General features: G+C 41.2%; 1 protein-coding gene across 6 annotated transcripts in view; it reads left to right on the forward strand.

Moving 5' to 3' along the window:
• The window catches only part of STARD13 (StAR related lipid transfer domain containing 13), a 246,924-nt gene that overhangs the window by 215,745 nt on the left and 9,692 nt on the right, over positions 1 to 21,487 (forward strand). For all 6 annotated transcript variants that reach the window (XM_039718245.1, XM_039718244.1, XM_039718248.1 and 3 more), the window contains 7 exons: positions 2,669 to 2,732; positions 7,754 to 9,132; positions 10,547 to 10,720; positions 12,749 to 12,908; positions 16,902 to 17,100; positions 20,223 to 20,430; positions 21,300 to 21,414. In XM_039718245.1, the coding sequence (XP_039574179.1) occupies positions 2,669 to 2,732; positions 7,754 to 9,132; positions 10,547 to 10,720; positions 12,749 to 12,908; positions 16,902 to 17,100; positions 20,223 to 20,430; positions 21,300 to 21,414 (2,299 nt within the window). The remainder of the gene's footprint in view (positions 1 to 2,668; positions 2,733 to 7,753; positions 9,133 to 10,546; positions 10,721 to 12,748; positions 12,909 to 16,901; positions 17,101 to 20,222; positions 20,431 to 21,299; positions 21,415 to 21,487) is intronic.

The following is a 21,487-nucleotide window of genomic DNA, read 5'->3' on the forward strand; positions in this document are numbered from 1 at the left end:
GTTGTCTGGACCAAGGTAACCTGCAGCAGCTGAAGGCCAGGCTTGATACTCCAGGGGATCTAAAATAGCACCAGAAACATCTGTTTGTGCACCTGAAATCTCTGCTGCCTTTTTAAGAATTATTTCAAAATCTTAAGCCACCTTTGATGCTCTGGAGAAGAAATAAAATTAACATCACTGAAACGCTGTAATACATGTTTTCCAGTCTTTCCCTGAACAATGGAGAAATTTCTATATACACTTTCAAATGCATCCTAGATTATTTGGGTTTTATATAGCCACCTCTCTTGTGTTTATTTAATGCGTTTTCCCCTGCCTTTTCTCAAGCCCAGACTTTGTGTTTTGTTAACATTACAAACAAACATTCTTTTGCCATGTTTTTTAGGCAGTGGCATAAATGTGTAGTGCTCCTCTCACTTCAGCTGGAACATTGGTGACAGCCTTTATCACCAGAAACTTCTGGGGTTTTTTTCCTTTTCAAATGTCTTGCTTAGGAGTTGACTGTCAGTCATCTGAAAACTTTAAACTGATGAAAAAAGCTTTCTGCTACCACTGGCACATCAACAAAGTGAAAGAAGCTGAAAAAGACTGATTTTGATTTGAGCTGTTAGTACCAGACAAACTCACAAATATGATCATTAGTTCTGTAATTTCACTGGCAAATCCTTCCACTGGAAGAGCCCCAAAAAACATAATAATGTTTTGCAGAGGGGTGAATTTAAAACCTGGGGTTAAACTCCCTGGCGCCCAGTAAAAAATAGTTTTGGTTTTGGTGGAACAAGTGTGGAAATGTAGCTAGACTTTTCCCTTCTGCACAGGCTAGCTGACAAAGAGGTGCAGGGACTCCAATATTAGCCAATATTCAGCACTAAGAAACTGTCCCCAGAGATAGAAGGCTGGGCTGGAGTCCTTTGAAAATGTGCCTCTGCATACTTGGAATTGGTATCAATACACACATTTAAACATTTTGTGCTCAAATGAAGCACAGAACATTATTCAGCCCCAGGGCCCCAAGAAAATGCTACTTTGGGTTGAGAAATCCTGTGTTTGGGCAAAAGAGGAGTTTTGCAATAATAGATGTAATCCCAGAAGAAGATCTGTGGGCAGAAGGCTGCAGATATAGCTACACAGCCACAAACCCTGGAATTTATTTCAACATTGCTATCATACATGCAGGGTGTGCTTGTGCATACATTAAACCCAAATTAATACCACGAGCACAGGACTTTTTTGATGCGGCATAACAGATTTATTGGCTTGAGTTAGGGAGGAATATTTGATCTACAAATGAGCAGGTGATATTTTCAGAGGGATTTTTTTGTAAGGAAGATCCACATTTGGTGGGTCAGTTCTTTGTTACTGGTGGCAATCTGAAAGGTATTCTAATATTACAAGTTCTGCAGAGGAATATGTTAATGCCATAATCTTCTTATGTGAGAGATTATATTATTGATCTGATACTTTTTTTCATGTGTCCTTGTAACTTATCATATACATTTCAAATGTTAATTTGAAATTTCCAAATGGAAATTGGAGGCCTCTCCCTGCAACCCAAAAGCAACAGAGACAGGTCCGTTTTTTTCATGTGTCCTTGTAACTTATCACATGCATTTCAAATGGTAAGTTCTGGAAATTGGAGGCCTCTCCCTGCAACCCAAAAGCAACAGAGACAGGTCTTGCTATAAAAACACAGGAGATGCAAGCAGCCAACAGAGGAGTGCTGTGGGCATGTGGCTCTCTTACTCTGCTTCTCTTCATTTTGAAATTCAGTCCTAGATATGGAAAATTTTCAAAGTCAAACACATTTAACTTTGAGCCTCTGCTTTTAGAATTTGGATGGTTTCATGGATCAGGATCTTTATGTATAAATAAAACCAAATCAATTATCATTACCACAGGAGGTTCTCTATTGAAAGGGCATGTTTACTTGTCCTCTGGCTGTCCTTGCACATGAACACACACATACACACACATATACACAGATTGTCATTCCGACTCACTGTCATCACAGGATAGCCTTGGATTTAAGGAGCAGAAGCCTTACAGAGACTCTGGTAACATCAGTATGAATATGGTCAAAAACAGCTAAAAATATTTATTTTAAAATGTTAGATTTTTTATATGTTGGGTGTGTTAACCTGTGTGTAAGATCCAAAAGATAGGAGAAAAGAAACTCTTGGCTTTGGAGAAACTTTTAAACAGCAGCTAGAAGTTCTTTATGTCAACTTTTTCAAAGTGCCAACTGCCAGAAGTGAGGAACTGCAGCTGGTTTTTTGTTTGGTCTTTCATCAGTGCTTTGAAATCCCCATTTTAGACCAATTATGTTACAGTCATTTTTGATGTCTTTGCATAAGGCAACTCACCTCCTTCTCTTGTTGTTTCCCCAGCTATCACAGGTGTTTGTTTATAGTTGTTTCCTTTGCTGAGTACAGAAATGTCCATGAATTGAAAAGCAATCTATCAAACCTGGCTGTCAAGTAAAGTGAAACTAAGGGTCCCTTTTCATGCAGTGGTCATGTAGCTGGAATAGATGACCACTGTCCTTTCTGAAGCTGTTATATGTGGTTGGCACCCTACAGTAAGATAAGAGAACATGTTTTGAACTTGCAAAAAAATCATGCCCTTTAGTCAGAGGCTGCTAATCTTTTGAATTTGCTTTGCCCTGTAGACGACTGAACACACTGAACAAGTGCGCCTCAATGAAACTCGATGTGAACTTCCAAAGAAAAAAGGTAAGGGAACTTCAGTAAATATACCCTGGCTTTTATGATAAGACCACCCCAATTTCGCCTTTAATTCAATAATGCTCTTAAAAGTGAGTTGAGTTTATTTTACTTTGAACATGCATGTCAGTGTTATCTGGACACATGTGAATTGCTGAATCTTGAAATTATAAATAGAATAGAAACTATGAGTAAATACTATGTGTGTTAGAAGGGCTCACACAGTACTTAAACTCTACACTGTTATCTGGACACATGTGAAATGCTGAATCTTGAAATTATAAATAGAACTATGAGTAAATACTACGTGTGTTAGAAGGGCTCACACAGTACTTAAACTCTACATGTGTGCAATTAAAGTTAGTGGGTGAAAAGACAGTAAAGATTCATTAGACTGGCTTGTTTGTCAGTGCCATATGAGTACACAGTGGAAAATCCTGCTCAGAAAAAATGGAAGCTGCTCAGATGGAAACAACAGCTTTTCTTTGTTTCTTGTACTGACTTCTTCCCAGTTAAGAATATGCAAATAAACTCTGTCATCCTTGCAAGCTTCTGTGTAACATGGGAATTATCTGAGCATAAAGGGTTTCAGTGAGGGCTGCAGAAACAGCCTGTTGATTTTGAGAGTTTTGTAACATGTCCAGCATTAACTGTTGAATGTTTGGTTTCCTGGTCACAAATTCCCCAAAGTCCTTGAGTGTTGTACAGTGGTAGTTGTCAGCTCTGAGAAATCTTGGTTCCTGTTTTTCCTTCCTAGAGTGTTTTCCTAGTGCTTTTTAAAAACTGACTCCAAGAGCTGAATTTTTTATGTTTTTGCAAATTCAGTCTCATCATACACTATTCAGTGTTTGAGGGAACTTCAACAGAGGATGGTTTTAATGTCCAGATATCCTGCTTTGGCACATATCTGCTTATTCCTTTGTGTACTAGCCTCTTTAGCTTCTATTTTGTCCATTCCCTGGAGCTGCAGGGACATCTTTTCACTGCATCAGGGGTTTTTCTTGTCTTGAGTTTTATGTTGTGTTTAAAAGAGGGCATTTTTTTTTTTGTTATATTTGTTCATCATTAATGGGGTTTTTCTTGTCTTGGGTTTTATGTTGTGTTTAAAAAAGGGGATTTTTTTTGGTTATATTTGTTCATCATTAATTTTTTGCTGCCACTCCTCCATGTTCTGAATGGACTGAAGTCCTCAGTGGCTCTCCTTGCAGATGACCACTAATTTATGGTGGAAGACACATAGCCCTAGTTGGTACTCTTTCATGGGGACAGAAGCTAGTTGGGTCCATACCTGCACAAGACCACAGAGAAGTTGAGCACAGAAAAATGTAGACAAAGAGGAGTTGGAGAAGATTTTAATCCACAGATACAGAGCAACTTAAAGTAGAAGAGAATGTGGGTGAGAGAAGAGGAGGGAGAGCCTGCTGACAGGAGGAAATGTAAATGAAAGTGTAAAAGCCAGAAACCGGGTCTGAAATTGATCACCAAACTAAATAAATCTTTGGCTGTGGATACTGCCTTCCTAATAGTCTCTATGGTGATCTGAACAATGAAATGCATAATCAGCCTGCTTTGGAACCTCAGCATAACAGGTATGCACAGGACTAGCGCAGCTGCTTGAGTAATTCACCAAAATATGGCCAAGCAAGCTGCCAGGCAAGGCTCCTGTGAAAGACAGCTCAGCATGAGCGTTCCCTACTGCCCACTCTCCCACCCAGACCATTCCCACTGTGGGCTGCTGTCTTCCCTTGGCTTCATCAAGATGCAAACAGAAATCCTCATGTATGTGTTGCAAATATGTCCGTAAGCGATTTGGACAGACAGAGATTAGCCTTTGGATTAACTGCCTTCTGCAGCTGTCGATTTATGAGAATTCCTGCCCCCAGCTGGAAAAATGTGGCAGAATTCCACCGCAAATAAATCCACTATTTGCCTTTTGTTAGCATCCCTCTGTATTTCAGGCAAGTACACCCTCAGTCAAAAAGCTGTACTATTTTAAATCAGCTGTGACAAATCTGTGAATCAAAACCTCTTTCTCTTTGGCAAATGTTACCAGTCACTCCTCAAGAAACTTGCCCCTTCTCATCTTCCCAAACATAATGGTATTAACTGGACTTTTGAATATGCTCCAAAGCCGTGCACTTGATTTCACCCCAGGTCAGTAGAAATATACAGTCACTGCTCCAAAATGTCTGCTCTGCCTGGATCAGATGAATCATTGCTTGCAGACCTCCTCTTGATCCACTGTCCCCCTAGCTGGTGACACGTGGGTGGGCTAAGTGCTCACAACATTTTTTTTTTTGGACAGTTTTGTTTGTCAGGACACTCAGATATCTGACAAGAACAGTGGGTCATTCAGGATGTTCGTGGCTTCCAGAATTTCTATTGATTTCATCAAAAGAAAAGCACAGTATGTCATAGGACTCATGGTGCAGCTGAATTTGTAGTGAGTCACCATGGCAGTATCTCAGCATCCAGATATTTCATTTCATATTTGCCTGATTTTGCTTATGATGAAACACAAGCGTGTTTCTTTATCAATTAAAAAGAACCCAAAACTAAGCCTTTATTTAATTGAGCTGCAAATTTTGACACTGAAAAGCCTCCGTATTTTCTAAGTAATTCTTGGGCAGAATGTAATCCTGTCTTTGCTGTGGTTAGGGGCAAAACTTGTTTACTACCAAAATCCATTCTGGTTCATCTCTGCTTTGTCAAAAAAACCCCCAAAAAACCAAAAAACACAACAAACCCAAAAAAACAAAACTCAAACAAACAGAACAAAAACACAAAAAAACCCCCCACAAAATAAAAACCCCATCAAATTTTTATTTAAAGTATATTTACCACTGAATTTATTTGTATTTCTGTCTTGTGCTCTGTGCTGTCTTCTTGGTGTTTTTTGCAATGTTTCTACCACTTTGGCTACTTTAATCGATTCCAGCTTGTAGAAAATACAGGCTAAATCCTGTCAGCTCATACAGTAATGTCAGTGCAGCTACAGGGATTTGTGTCAGCCAAGAATCTTCTTTAAGGTCCCTTTGGCATATTGCAATGTAGAACAAATTTTAAAAATATGTTTATCCTGCTGGCTAGTGCCACCAACGCTTCAGCACTGGTATGCTTTGTAGATATAATTACCACTGCTAAATATTTAAAAGTACGTACCCTTGCGGTTTTTAAAATATCCACCTTGTGGCACTACTAAGACCACAATAAATGGATTTTTAAGTTCCTGAGGCTATGCAGTCCTTTGGTCCACATATGCATACAGCAAGCTGTGGAGTTAAAACAAAGGTAGAACTGTCTGATGTGCCATTTCTTCCCTGCAGATAAAATGGCCAAAGCAGTATTAGCCTTTTCTAGCCCCTTTCCTCATGCTTCACTAGGTGCCCAATTTTTCCTTTAACAAGCCACAGAATGAGGATCTCCATTCATTCCTGTAAACTCACAGGAGCACTGCACACCTCAACGTTAACAAAAGAAAGAGGAATGCCTAAATGCAAAAATTTCACAGCTATATTTTATTTTATGGTTTGGACATGATCTAAAACATCTGGCTGACTTGGAGTGATAAACTGGCAAAAGTTTATGGCATCAGTGAGACCTGGCACGCTACTGATCCCAATCTCCAGCTTTTGAGGTTTCACGTTATTTAAGGTTTTGGGTGCTCTTGTAAAATTTGGTTTACATTTTTCAATTAGACAGGCCAGCAAAGATCTAGTCAAAGATTGGAGATAACTTCACCATCGAAACTTCACATAAAAATACTTCTAATAATAGACTTTTAAAATGAGAATTTTTCCAGTCCCAAAATAGTCTTTCTGGTTTAGCACCTCATTTTAGTCTGACAGCCTGTCATATTTTACTGCCTTCATACTGCTTCCAAGAATGTGAAGAGCTGTTTGAATGTCATGTAGGTGAAGTTAGTTTGTTCTGCTTTAAAACAAATGCACAAGCATAATGCAGTACAAGTCCAGTTCAAAGTCAGGAAAAGGATACTCATTAGCAACTGTGGGCTTCATGCTGAAGAGGTATCTTTTTTGTTTGAGCAGACAGATGAGAAAAATGTCACAGAGTGAGGTTTTTTTTATCTAAATTTTTTTTCAAGACACACGTTCTGTGCATTGCAGAGCAGCTCCTGGAGTTATCTAAACATCAGCGCAGCTCTGCACACGTGAGGCTGAGGGATGAGACCAGGAAGGGCTGTGGGGTGCTGCAGCCTTGGGAGAAGCCAGAGACAGTGGGGCAGGCTGGATGTCATCAAGTTTGGGGTGCCTGTACTGATGACAGCAGTGAAGGCAGTGGTTGCCCACTGTAGGAAAGCTCACCTCAGCTGCAGATGCTGCCCCATCCCAGCCTGAGCCTGGCTGCTCCTCCTGCCCACACCCCCATAGCTGCCTTCTCTGCTTTCCTTTGCCTGCACTCAGACACACCCTAACCAATACTGCCAAATATTTTTTTACTGTTCTTTTAAGCATCATGATTATTTATCTGTCGTTATATTCCTGAAACATAAATCTTGTTAGATGTATCTGGCCCGTGAAGTTTATAGATGTTTATTTAGTTCTCACTGCAAACCTACGTGCAGCACCAGATATTTGCTGTCTTGGATTTTTAAATAGCTCATATTGCTGTAGTACCCAGCTACTTCCCTGTCTTTACCATGTGTATCTTAACACCATCCCTGCAAATCAGGATTCCTTTACTTTGGCCTTTCAAAACATTTTCTTTTTCCTAAACAGTCACTGTGAGCATCAGCCCTACACAATTCATAGGCAGTCCGTGGAAGCCAAGAGGTATCAGTGGGACTTCTAACATGGAGCAGGCTTTTATTCCTTTCTTGTTAAGATGTTTGCAGTCTTTACAATTAAATGAAAGAGTGTGTTAAGAAAGGACTGATGACCAGCCTTCCACAAACTTGGCTCAGACAGACTTTGCTGCCTGTTGCTCACCTGGAGCAGCCCAATTGCATTAATTCAAATATCAAGTTAAAGCACACAATTTTAACATGCACCACTTGCTTTTTTTCCCAGAGTGAAGATTCAGATGAAGAAGATCTCTGTGCTATCAGTAGTAAATGGACTTTCCAAAGAACCAGCAAACGATGGTCTCGGGTGGACGACATTGACGCTCTGCTTCACCGATCTGACAGACATGGCTCTTCTGGGGACATTAAAATGAAAAACACGACAAGCAGCGAGAGCGTCCTCACAGATCTGAGCGAACCTGAGCTCTCATCAATCCACAGCGAGAGCAGTGGGGGCAGTGACAACAGGAGCCAATCTGGCACCACCAGTGCTGCCAGGGAGGCCTGTGACTGCTCTGCCCATCATGATGTGGAAAGCACGCTGCTGCAGGACTCCGCTGCAATAAACACTGCCCCGTCCCCCAAGGACGGCCTGAAGAATGAAAATCCAACACGAGCCAGAGCGAAAACCTTTCTAAAACGCATGGAGACGCTAAAAGCAAAAGCTGTGCATGGAAAACTAAAAGGCTCAGGAAGAACAGGTCCTTTAGAGATCAGCGGACCGGTTCTCCAGTTTGAGCCAAAATCCTTGAAAGACATGCACTGTGTACAGATAGTCAATGGCGATCTCCAGAATTTGGGGCAAGATTCAGTCAAAAGAGGGCTTCCCTTTTCTGCCAAATCCAGCAGTGACAGCAGTCAGTCTGAAAACAGCAGCAGCGGGGTGAGCACACCGTGTTTGAAGGAACGCAAGTGCCATGAAGCAAACAAGAGAGGTGGGATGTACCTGGAGGACCTGGATGTCCTGGCAGGAACGGCCTTACGGCAAGTGGTGGACCAAAACCGCAAAAATGAATTCCATTCCCAAGAGAACTTGGTTGTGCACATTCCCAAGGATCACAAACCAGGGACGTTCCCAAAGGCACTTTCTATCGAAAGCCTCTCACCTACAGACAACAGTAACAGTGTAAACTGGAGGACAGGCAGCATCTCTTTGGGAAAACAGAACTGCTCTACTCCAAAGGAATCTGGACTGATGGCCTGCTGTCCTAAAGAGAGCAGAATTAGTATTTATGACAATGTGCCAGGTTCCCACTTGTATGCTAGTACTGGGGACCTCCTGGACATAGAGAAAGATGTCCTTTTTCCTCAGTTGGATGACATTTTGCAACATGTCAATGGACTGCAGGAGGTGGTAGATGGCTGGTCAAAGAAGGTGTTGCCAGGTCTGCCGGTTGGTGACGTGTCAGTCAGGGAATCCCCATCACTGCCTTTCCAGTCTCCTACACAGATCACTCTTGATTTTGAAGGAAACTCTGTGTCTGATGGCCGGACCACCCCGAGTGACATGGACAGAGATGGAACATCCCTGAATGAATCTGAAGCCACTGGTGTTCGGGACAGGAGGGACTCTGGGGTGGGAGCATCGCTCACAAGGCCAAGCAGGTAAGTAGCAAAATTTTGTATACAAAGCCACAGACTGTGAAATACAATATAATGAAGCAGAGGTTCTCAGCTTGGCAGTCAGAAGGCACAGGGTACCATTACAGTAGTGTTCATCCTGTATGGAAATGGGGGCTTCCCAGGGAAAGGTGGGATTTTGAGGGAAGGGACATCTTGCTGTGGAGATTCCTACAGGGAATCAATGCAGAATTAGTTTAATAGAGCAAACAAAGGCTTTTTTTATCCCTTGATCCATTGATTACATAGCAGGACCCTGTATATGTTGTAGGATGTATTTTTAATTTGGCTTCTAAGTCATGTACCTAGGTCTTTATGATCTGTAGCTTTATGCCCTTTTTTAACACACTGATCTGCTTTAAAAATGTGCCCCTTTGTGCTCAAAGAGAACTTTCCTATGCTGTCCCACCCCCTTACATGGGTAGGATGGTGAATGACTGACTTCTTAATAAAGTGAAAAGTGGAATTTTGTTGATAGTTTACAGACCTGTTTAAAGTCAGAGTGATGAGCCAAGTACCAATGGTCCTGGGCAAATGCCTTTGTGGGTCTAAACTGGCTTTGTAAGTGCAAAAGCAAAAAGAACATACCTGTATTTTCTGATAATACTGGTATTTTCTGGTCTGCTGTCAGTCTTGTCACACCCTCACAGAGGACTCTGCCATGCCATGGTTTGCTGCTGCCTGTGCTTGCTCACCACCACCACAAAAGTGAAAGTGGACTGGAAGAAACTACTGAGTAAATGAGCAGTGCCAAAGTTTTTAGGATTTGAGTCAGAACTTATATTTAGTAAAATAAGAAAATAAAATTTGGGGTTGTTTTTTTTTTTTTCTGGTTAATCCGGTATACAGAGAAAGTAAAAAGATGTGAATGGTTCAATAGCTTGGTGGTTATAGCTCTAGCTAAGGAGACTCAGGATTTAATCCTTTTTTGAAAAAGTCCTTCAACATTTAATAACAGAGCTGTTTGGAGAATCTCATCTCCAAATACCTCAGTGGTCAGGTCAGTCCCCTGGGAGATGAGGAACTAGGCATCAAACACCAGTTCTGAGTCAGGCAAAGAACATTTGTCTCTAAATCTCCCACATCCTGTTAGAAGTGTGTGGGCTAAAGACCAGAGCAGGCAGCACTGCTTCCCCAGGTATATGGACAGGACCCACCCCCACTTGTGAATCTAATGTTAAAACGACAAAACTTGAGCATTTCTGAAATTAAAGAGATTGACTAAATTGTTGCATTTATCTCCAAGGTACATTTCCTTTCAGCTGACACACCACAAGCCATCACACATGTGTGTATTTATGTATGTTTTATACATAGCCCAGCCCTGTCTCACAGTACACCATCTTTTCTGCTCAACCAAAGCAGTTCTCTGATTTTTCTATGATTTCTTTTGCTAAAGGCAATTACGATGGCAGAGTTTCCAAATCTCTCATCGCCTGAGCCGCTCCATTGCATCGCTTCACATCAGCAACCAGTCAGCAGCCCAGCTGAATCTACTGCAAAAATTCTCTCTGCTTCGTCTCACTGCCATCATGGAAAAGTACTCCATGTCAAACAAACATGGCTGGACCTGGTGAGTACCCCTGGTAACTGGAAGGAGACTTTTTAGAAGAAAATAGTTTCTCCTAACTCTGTTGGTAAGTAAATGCAATTAGAAGGAACCATTGACTTCAAGTGTGGGATTTGAAAATGTCCCTTTTAATCCATTGCTGCCTCGTGGCTTGTTGGCAAAGTGAGAAATAGATCCTGGAAATCTGGCTTCATTCCTGTGCTCTAACAAAGAGACAACCCTGGCCTTTCGAACAATGCTACAGTTCCAGAAAAATAAACAGGAATAGGAGAGAGTGACTATAAAGTAGGAAAAGTTTACAGTAAGTCCTACCCAGTATTCATTTGGTGATTCAAAAAGAAACAGCTGCTGCTTCATGTGTTTGATATTGCTTTTTTGTGCTTTAAAAGAAGGGTTAGAATAGTTATGGGACTTTTCTCTACAAATCAAAGATGCAGGCTTTGGCCTAGGCCTGGACTTGTGTTAGAGAGAGCTTGCAGCCCTGGCAGCTGTGACAGCTACCTGGTGACTCAGGGAGTGGAGGGAAGCACATGGATGTGAATGCTCACTGTGTGGCTCCTTCTCTAGCAGCTGGCTACAGAAACCTGCATGTTTCGTGGTACAAGACAGCCCCACAGACTGAGGTACACCAGAAATGGAAATGAGCATGAATAAGAGTTTAAAAGTATCTGAGAAATAGTCAAAAGGATGGCAGAATTTTTCCCTAATACACTGAGGCATCCAGTCCAGATACAGAATGACTTGATATTTATATTGTGATTTTCATGCTGAAATCACCTCCCCAAAATCCCACTAAATTCATCTGTGAGCTACGTTAAGGCAAGTTTTCCCTTAGAAATGGAAAAATAGATACAATTGAAAAATGTGAGATTCACCTCACTGATATCAGTCATTAGCAAAAGTTAAAATCTGTTATAAATCTAATCTGAGAAAGTTAGGTTGGATGGTTTTGGTCAGAGGAAAGAGACAGGCAACCCCAAAGCAGCCCATTATATCCAAGGCTGAGGATTTGGGTCACCTTCCAAAAGTGTCTCTCTCTAGAGTGGGTAGAGAGGTAGCCCAGACAGCTGACTCTTTCTAAATCTCTGTAAGATAAATAAAATTCAGTAAAATTAATCCCCATGTCACTGCTCTCCTTTGGTGCAGTCCCTGTGGCTAGCTGGCATCTGCACTGAAATGAATCCCACCTTACCCAACACCAAATAAGCAGACGAGAATACAGCAAATTCTAAGTCCTACTGTTTGTACAATATTTTCATCCTGAGAGATATTTCTTCAGTTTTTATAATCAGTCTCTAAGGATTTTTAAGAGTGGCGCTGTAAATAGCTGCAGAGTTACGCACTGTACTTCTTCAGTAGGTAATTTAAAATGAGTTTTTACTTCTTCCCACACAGATGACAAAACTCTTAGTCACATTCAGGTCATATTCATCTTTTTTATTTTAGTTCCATGACAGTCATGACTCCCAAAAAGCAAATCCAGTTGGTTCTTGTTTTCATCACAATTTTTTGGAGAAAGTAAGCTCACCAGCTTTCACTTAAGTTACTCAACTAGAATAAGTCATATAACACAAGGGAGGAATCTGACACATAGGGATTTCCCACCATAATTTCTTATCATAAAGTTTTAGTCAATAGAAATACTAAATCATGTAACTGGTAGAAGATCAAAGATCATTCAGTATGTTGGAGGGCTGAACCTCCTTTTCCCTCAGATACCCTCTCCACTCAGGTTTGCTCTGCTATTCCTGAGTTCCTAAAAGATGCTTTAAACCTTATTGGCTTCACCTGTGTGGTAAGAGGTTCTTGTTAGAACTGATTGTTATGCTGTACCTTAGAGGCCATCCACTTACAGACAATAAGAAATTAATCAATTATGCAAATTGTAAAGTGTCTGTGTATTGTGCATTAAACATTATTTCACCATCTTTATTAAAGAGGCCCCAATTACCAATTTCTGTCAGTAGTGTTACTCAGAAGGTGTGTAAATACCCTGATTTTTTCATGCAGCCCATTCATGTTAATTTTCAGGTCTGTGCCAAAGTTCATGAAGAGGATGAAAGTCCCTGACTACAAGGACAAGAATGTCTTTGGTGTGCCCCTGATAGTTCATGTCCAGAGAACAGGGCAGCCTCTTCCCCAGAGCATACAACAAGCCCTGCGCTACCTACGGAGCAACTGTCTAGACCAGGTAGGAGCTTTACTCCATGGACTTGTTGGTTTTTTCTGAAAAGCCACTTTAAGCAAGCAATAGTCAGCATTTTTGTACTAAGTGCCAGGATTATTTGAAGATTATGAAGGTTATTATCTCTCATGTTGGGCCTCAATATCTTCAAGTGATTTGATAGTTGGTGCCAAAACTAAAAGTTTTCCATTTTGAGATTTGTATCCAGCTAACCTGTTTAAATTTTGTAGCTGTAACAGTCCTGCTGATCTGTATATCACAGTCTACTTCAAAGAACATTTTGAGATCTTCATGTATGTTGAATGAAACCTGGGAAGGGATCAGGACTCCTCACTTCTACACGTATCTATACTGCTTATGCTTGACTGTTGCCATTGAGGGTTAACTGCATCCACCATTTCACAAGATATGGTACAAAAGGTTTTATTTACTTAGCAAAGACAGAAAAGTCCAAGAATAGAGAGCAAACTCAGCAAAATATTCCAAGTATTCTGTTGACAGAGTCAGATATATCCAGATAGTTAGGTCAGCAGGGGTTCAATGCCAAAGCCATTATGGTATGTTGCCTTTTATAGTGTTCTTAGCTACAACAAGCCAGCTGGGACACCCTCATGCTCAAAGTATTTCAATTTTTTTTAATTCACTTTAGCTACAGAGAGTCATACTAATCATATTTTTACTGTTCTTCCCCTAAGGATGAGGATGTACATTTTTATGAACATAGGACTGGGAGAAACCCCCTGGCTGTTTATGTTCAGTCCTCTGCTGTTACTGACCTCATGTGATATGACCTCTTTCATAACTGCCTTTAGATAGTTGTACGTTTGAATGGAGCAACCAGCACTTTGCTCTGCAGACTTTGCTGCTTTCCTATCTCTCAGTACATAAAAAAGGGTGGAATTAGCCTGATTTGAATCTCCACATTTTCTAATCACCATTCTGTTTGCTGTTCAGGTTTTTTGTTGGGTGACAGTCATCTTCCCCAAAACTGAAATCTGAAAGTTAAAGGTGTTCCAGTGAATCACAATCATTTCCCTTTGCAGGCAGTGGGAAAGACACAGGTCCTTCCTATCAGCTCTCTCTGTAAAGGGATCCTGTAGCGGTCAGACCTTGACATCTAACTCCACAGTGTTAAAGTCAGCTGAGTTCTGCCAGCCATATGTATTGCGGGAGCTGAGGGGAGGGATCAACAGCTTGTCAGAAATTTATTAAGAGAGGATGAAAGGGAAATATGCATGGAGACAAGAAGAAGTGATATATTCAGGAGCTGACATGCCTGGTTGCCACAGTGCTCATCTGGGTTTGTGTGCTGAGCTGGGAAAGCCAGTGTAGGAAGAAAAGTGATGCAGCATGCCTGGAATTAGTGATGAGATTGGAGGAGGAGACGCCCAAATAAGAGGAACAGGAGATGTAAGGATAGGGATGGGCTTGTCAGCTAAGAAGCAGAGCAAGAGGAAGAAAGAGAGAGAGAGGATTAATTGGGGGGAATGTAAAAGGGAGTATAAAGGAAAAAGAAAAAGCTCTTGAGAGTTTGAGGCAATTAAAAGGTGTTGGAAGCCTCACATAACTATCTGCTCCATTTGTGTTTATGGGCTGGGAAGCATCAGAGCTGTGTGAATTTCAGTTCAGCTGTGGTTTCTCCTTATAGTAAAATTGGGAAAATACTGATTAAAAAAAAAAAGAAGGAAGAGAACTACAAATTGGTATCCTTTAAAATATCTTTTTTACCAAAAACCTTTCTAGGCAAAAACATTCCAGGCATTTCAGTTCCTCTGCTTTACAGTTATTCCTTTGTTCCCATTTAATTCAAAATCTGCCTGGACAGAGACCTGGGCAGGCTGCAGCTTCCCCAGCATCCTGCTTTATGTGTCTCTCCTGTGCACTGCAGAAGGTGGGCTAGAGTTCAGAACAGGTGTCAGAGCTTCTACTGAACACGCTTGGTAAAGTTGTGGTTGCTCTAAACCATTGCAAGTTCTGGCTCCTGCCACTGAAATCCCTAAATTGGTATGTGGAGCCCCACAGTTACTTGTAGGGTGTGTAATTCAGTTTCACTTTGTGAAAGAGAAACTGCTTTGCCTTTTCCAACTGCATCTTTATTTCTGTCATGCATCATATGGCTGCTTGTAGGGAAGATGATCCACACAGCATGAGGATAGTAAAGAGATTGGGACAGACTAACCTCTGGATTTTTGGTCCCTTTTTATTTACAGAACAAGTCTGTAATAATGCATAACAAAGCCTAAAACATCTTTTTCTATTGAGTGAAGAACTCTATGATTCATTAATAATTTTTTCCATTAATTAAAAAAAAAGGAAATAGGAGTGTGGATAAATGTCTTTAAACAGAGATCAAGAGTAGTAGAATGATGTGCAGCTGGAGATTGCATGGGTGAGATTTGACATCTGACCTCTCAAATCAGAAGTTTTTAATGGTTGTTTATCCCAGCAAGAACACTTTACATCAAAAGGAGAGAACTGAGCCTCTGGTCTGACATTTATCTACCACAGTCCAAAACTTTTTTTTGGACAGAATTAGCAAGTCTGTCTTCTTCATCTTCAGCGCACATTTATAAGAGGAAAAGGCTTTTAAAAATAAGAAGAGAAAGATAAAGGAAAGGGAAAACCAGATGAAAAGAGCTGGATGCTCTTTCTTGTATGCTCTTGCCAGGAAGAAGAGCAGAGCTTCACTTGGGATTGTAAATACAGAACACTCCAGTTCTCTACTTCCTGTACATAAATTTAGCTCTCAAGTGACACAAAATTAATCAGTAAGAAGACATAGAAGAGTTGCCTCACAGCCAGTCTGGTGCAGTGGTTCATCTCCATATGAGTAATTAAATAAATATAGCCCCTCACAGAGCTGTGATCTTTGTCATTAGTGCCATGAATGCGCAGTTAAGCAAAGTCCTAAATACCCTCCAGGTGAGCGTGGGAGGTGTTCTAGAGAGAGGAGGGTCCTCTGTGAACTCTGTGCTGCTTCTTACTTGGAAGTAAGGGGGAGAAGGCCAGAAGGCATTATTCCCTTGCCTTTACTCTTTGTTGATGGACTGTGCCATGCAGGAAGCTGCACGGATCACCAGCAAGACAGCAACCACAGAGGAAAAAGGGTCTATAATTCCTAACTGGAAACGTGCCTTTCCCATAGGTCTGTCTCAATATTTCACCTTTTTCCCTGCAAAACTGAAGGAAAAACAGTGTTAACACTTCCCAAATGAAACACTGTAAACTCACTTGGGAATAAATAATGTGGTTGAGGCCCAGGAATTCACCCCAGGGGGAATTCCGCGGGTGGAGAAGGACAAGAAAGGGCAGCCCTGCCTTGAAGGCATCATTTGAAGAATTACCACTTCCTTTCAAAATAGAAAGCAAACAGGATAAAAATGTATCTTAGTGACACTGCACAAGTAATCCCTCTGTGGCCCCCACTCTCGAACTGGACTTTTCAGTGGGATTTGGGAGAACTCTTGGAAGCAAAGAGCTTGAAAGGGAAAAAATACATTTAATCTTGATTTTAAAGCTCTACCAGGAAGTCTGAATCTTTTCCCACAACATTTATTACTTAGCTAAGCATAATATTTTCTTTTTAGTCTTCAAAATATATACCCAAATAAACATGAGGGGCCAGATTCTCAGCTGGAGTAAATCAACAGACAGTCACCCAAGCCAAGAAAGCCAGGCTGATTTATATCAGCAGAGCATCTTGCTTAAACTTCTCAGGCAGCAGAGAAACCACAAGGCACTCTGAACCATCTCTCTAGGATGGGACAGAGAGCAGCAGCATTATTAACCCCTGCAATCCTTCTGTGGGAGCCTGTGCTTGCCTGTGAGACTTGTAGGACCGTCAATTGCATTTGCACATTTTCCTCCTTCTTGCCTAGAGTGAAATAAGCAACCCAAGCTTTGGTCATGACCCAAGTCCCCACATAAATGTATATACCAGATATATATTCTTCAAGTGCCACTTTCCCCTTTACCCAACTCAACATGGTCCGTTTTTAGGTGGGTCTGTTTCGGAAATCTGGAGTGAAATCCCGAATCCAGGCCCTGCGTCAGATGAACGAGAGCTCCCCAGAAAACGTCAGCTATGAAGACCAGTCAGCATACGATGTGGCTGACATGGTCAAGCAATTCTTCAGGGACTTGCCAGAACCTCTCCTCACAAGTAAACTAGGAGAGACTTTTCTGCACATCTATCAATGTAAGTTGATATTCCTACATATTTCTCTTATTATAAACAATTAGAAATTGCTATATGTTATATAATAATGTACTGTAAATTATTTTGGTGTGTTAACACTGGATAGGTTTCTTTCTCCTGGCCTTTGAGATACATAAAACCCCTCTGCCCTCAAAATCTTTCACTAACAGGTCTTTAGAACCACCTAAACATTTCAGTGTCAAATTAATGGAAAGACAATGTTCATACCAGCCTCACAATCAGAAAGAAGAAGAAGAACAGGATGCTGGACACAAAGAGCATAATGACTTATATTTTTGTCAGATTTCTTTAAACTGTGTGCCCATTTCATGCACGTATATCTCAATATAAGTGAGTCTTCTGAGCATGGAGGAGTGGTACTTGACCATGAGAATATGTGTCTCTGCAGTCCCCTTCCTTGCTGTGACTTCTGATTATTTGTTTTTTCATTATAGTCAATAAAATGTACATGCAAAAACAAGCTGCCTTCATGTAGATCATAAGCTCTATGAACTCATAGATCATAAGCTTAAAGAACTCATAGAGAAAGAAAGAAACCAGGGGATTTCTTCTTTTCTTTCCAGCATAAGCAATCTTCAGAAAAATCTGAGATGCATCAGAATAATGAAAGTCCCTGTGAATCAGGAAATGACTGTGTATCTCTTCTCCAGACTGAGGGAGAAATAAACAGTGAGGAAAACACTGAACAGCCAGAGGAATTAGAGGTTTTTTCCTGACAATGTCCATTATGAGGTCCAGTCAGCCAGCACTCTGCAGCCAGCCTAAGCCAAATAACTGGAAGCACTAAAGAGAAGTGTGTCTAGTCTTTTCACTTGCAGACTTTCAGCTGCCAAAACAATAGAAAGCCATTTTAAAACACTGTGTAATCCCAGTGCTTAAGAATCTCATATACTTCCGTTGCTTCCCTTTACTGTAAAAATCTGTCTGTGGTGTGCAGTCACTAATGAATTTACCACCACAGTGTCTGTAGCTGCTAGAGAACGCTGGGATTCTGCATGTGAGAGACAGCACTGCAAATAAATTCAGTGAGTTTGGCTGTTCCCAATGTCTTGGGACACAAGTTAACTGCAAGAGTTGGTGCCTAGCCCTGGACCATCATTTCCCCTTCTTTTTTCCTGCTCACAAGCTGTCTGCCTGCACACACATTAATAAGCTTGTTCAGAAAAGCAACAGGAACTCTGGCCGCTAATAAAGTGGCAGTCACAATCATTTCCATGGGGAGGTGGCCAAGGAGAAGATTATCCACTGTAAGGACGTGTTCTGCATGTCCTTGGAAACAAATCACCTCTAAACTATTGATGAAAATTGGGGATGTCTCTTTGCACTGAAGAGACTGCAAGTAAATTACCCCCTTGCTACAGGAAGAGAGAGATGGCAGACCCCAATGGCATCAGCATAGGCAGGTCTGGAGCCAGAAGGGCTCCCCTTTTCCAAGACATGAGGCTGAATGGGGAAACATTGAGACCAGCCAAGAAAAAAATGTAAAAAGAGCCATGTGCTGACTCTGTAATGTCTGTGTGGTGCTGCAGCAGGAAATCTGAGGAACTTCTCTTTCCATTGGTCAGAAGGGGAAAAGATGAGCTAAGATTGCTAAAATGCACCAGGTGTTAAAGGATTTCAGAAAGACTTGAGGATAAGTCTCTTTACACCAAGGTAGGAACAAGAAAATATGGGCTCTGTAGACACCAGAAAATATTGTTTGGATGAAGAATGGGTAGCAAGGGGTTTTTTTCCATGTGACCAACAACAAATATATTTTTCTATTCCAGACAGTACTGACAAAACTCCTTTTACAGAAATAAAAATGTTGAAAATTTCTGGGATACTAATTGTATTTCATAACATCTGCAATTAAACCAATCTGTAGCTGAGACCTTTTCTTGCTCTTTGTTCTGTTTAACAAATTGTTAATATGAAGTTAGGAAGGATTTTTCCTCTCCTAGTGTATTGGCAAGAGATTTCTGATTTTCTGGGACTCGCTGAAGATATTTTTCATATATCCAAGATCTTTTTCATATATCCAGAATGGCTTGAATAGCTGTAACACATAGGATTTGGGATGAGATTATTAGTGTAGTAGTCTATGTGCCATACCACTGATGAAACTTTCTCCCTTTTCCTAAAACTCACAGTTGTTTAATGTTTACTTGTGACTTGAAGCACTGGATGATCTTCTGCTTCATGTACCAGACCCATCAGAGCAACAATAAAGGGGAGGGAGGGATTACCAGGAGATGTTGTGGGAAGAAAAGACACATTGCATGAATATAGCAAAGGCTCCCCTGACTTCTCAGAAAAACCTGGTCTTGCTGCTTTCAGAAACTTTAGAAGTATTGAGCTGTGTTCATTTTGTCTTTCATGTCTGAAAGCTTTTAAAATAAAGTGCTTGTACAAGGCTAGCAGTCAAATCTTAAAAGCTGGCTGTTCCCTCTACTGTAAATCTGCTTTTGTTCTTCTTCCACTCGATTATAGAGAGTATGTAATACCCAGAGGAGGACTCGAAGTCCAAACTGAGAGAACTTATGGTAGTTTCAGAAGAGAATCTGTCTGAAGTGCTATTTAAGCATTTCCATTACTTCTTTCATCAAACTCTTCTACGGTTTAGGGCACAAATCTAAGTGTTCCTGAAGCTTCCCTAAAACTTAAACTTCTGTCCTGCCACGGGACAAAGAAAACCTCAAAAATACCATTTAAAGCTATGAGTACTGAGTGCTATTCTCCCTTCACAAACTTCAAATGAAGCCCAGTGTCTTTCTTGGGAGCAGCCCTTCAAACAAACAGAGAAATGGCAAACACTGGCAAGGGAAGTTGTGCTTTGTGGAGGAGCAGACAGAGGAGCAGATCAGGAGCAGCTGATCTTCTCCCCTTGCTCTCCTCTCATCTGCCCCTTCACAAAGCCATCGCTAAGGTCGGGAAAGACCTCTGTGAGTCAAGCACTAACCTAACACTGCCAGGTCCACCACTGAAACACATCCCTAAGCACCACATCTGCGCGGTTTTGAGCACTCGAGGGCACTGTGAATGTCTGTGCTAACTTTATCTTTCCGGCTCCTCACCTGATCTTACAACTGACCCCCTGGACGTCCCTTGCTCCTCCCCAGATGTCCCCAAGGAGCAGCGGCTGCAGGCGGTGCAGGCGGCCATCATGCTCATGGCCGACGAGAACAGGGAGGTTCTGCAGACCCTGCTCTGCTTCCTCAGCGACGTCACCTCCGTGGAGGAAAATCAGATGACCCCCATGAACATCGCTGTCTGTCTGGCCCCTTCCCTCTTCCATCTCAATATAGTGAAGAAAGAAAGTTCACCAAGGTATGTTTCTTCTCAGCATTATAAATAGTCACATCCTGAATATAGAGTGATGCATTCAGTGGTATGCAGGAAAAATTTTCCAAGCCATCTGCTTTCCAGCACACATTAAACAGGGCATGGCTTCAGTAAGAGGGGAAAACCCCTGCTGCAGAGCCAGAAGCACACTTGTTTTCACAAGCCCAGCAGGCATTTCAGGTTGTCTGTTGTGAACATGCAGTGCCTGCTTTCCTTGTGGAATTTTCAATAGGGCACTAGTGAGTTTTGCATGAGTAATGTTGACTTCTGTAAAGGAAAAGGAGTTGATTTTTCTCTGGTTGAAGTCAAAGATTAACCATATTTTAAAAGATTTTGATATGTAGATTTTCAATGAGTGGGGTTTTTTTCACTTTCATTTTACTGTCTACATTCTGCCATTCAGGAAACGGGGTTTATTTCAGGCCACATTAAAATTGTAACATGGTGAGAGTAGACTAAACAGGGCATAGCCCAGCTAAACATTAGTGGTCCCTCTTGACTTTTTTCCCTTCCATCTGGTTCAGAATGCACTGAGATTCTTGGTCAAGTACATGTATAACCTGTGTCTGAACAAGGGCTTTAAGAGGTAACAATGTAAACCACTTCACATCATGTCTGTTAAAAATCCATTTCAAAATGTACAACACATCATGCAGGATTTTACCTTTGGCTGAGTAATATTTGAGGTAAACATTTTTCCTTTAAAAAAGGCCCAGCAGTTTGAGCAGTCTTGTTGATAAATAGAAACTAAAGATAGGGGGTTTTTCTCTCTGATGTTGGGAGTATCCTGCTGGTTTTTGCTTTCATATTAAAAAGATTCAGCTCTTTACCTGAGATACTGAATTCAATTACAGAGTAATACAGAAAAAATATGCAACAGGGAAGCCAGATCAGAAGGACCTCAGTGAAAACCTGGCAGCTACTCAGGGACTTGCTCACATGATAATGGAATGCAACAAACTTTTTGAGGTGAGTGAGAGACTCAAACGGCATTATTCATGGCCACATAATTCAACACCCTTTGAAGTATTTATGTTTACGC

Source organism: Passer montanus, unplaced genomic scaffold (genome assembly GCF_014805655.1).
Source record: "Passer montanus isolate IOZ18808 unplaced genomic scaffold, ASM1480565v1 scaffold4, whole genome shotgun sequence".
Lineage (NCBI taxonomy): Eukaryota > Metazoa > Chordata > Aves > Passeriformes > Passeridae > Passer > Passer montanus.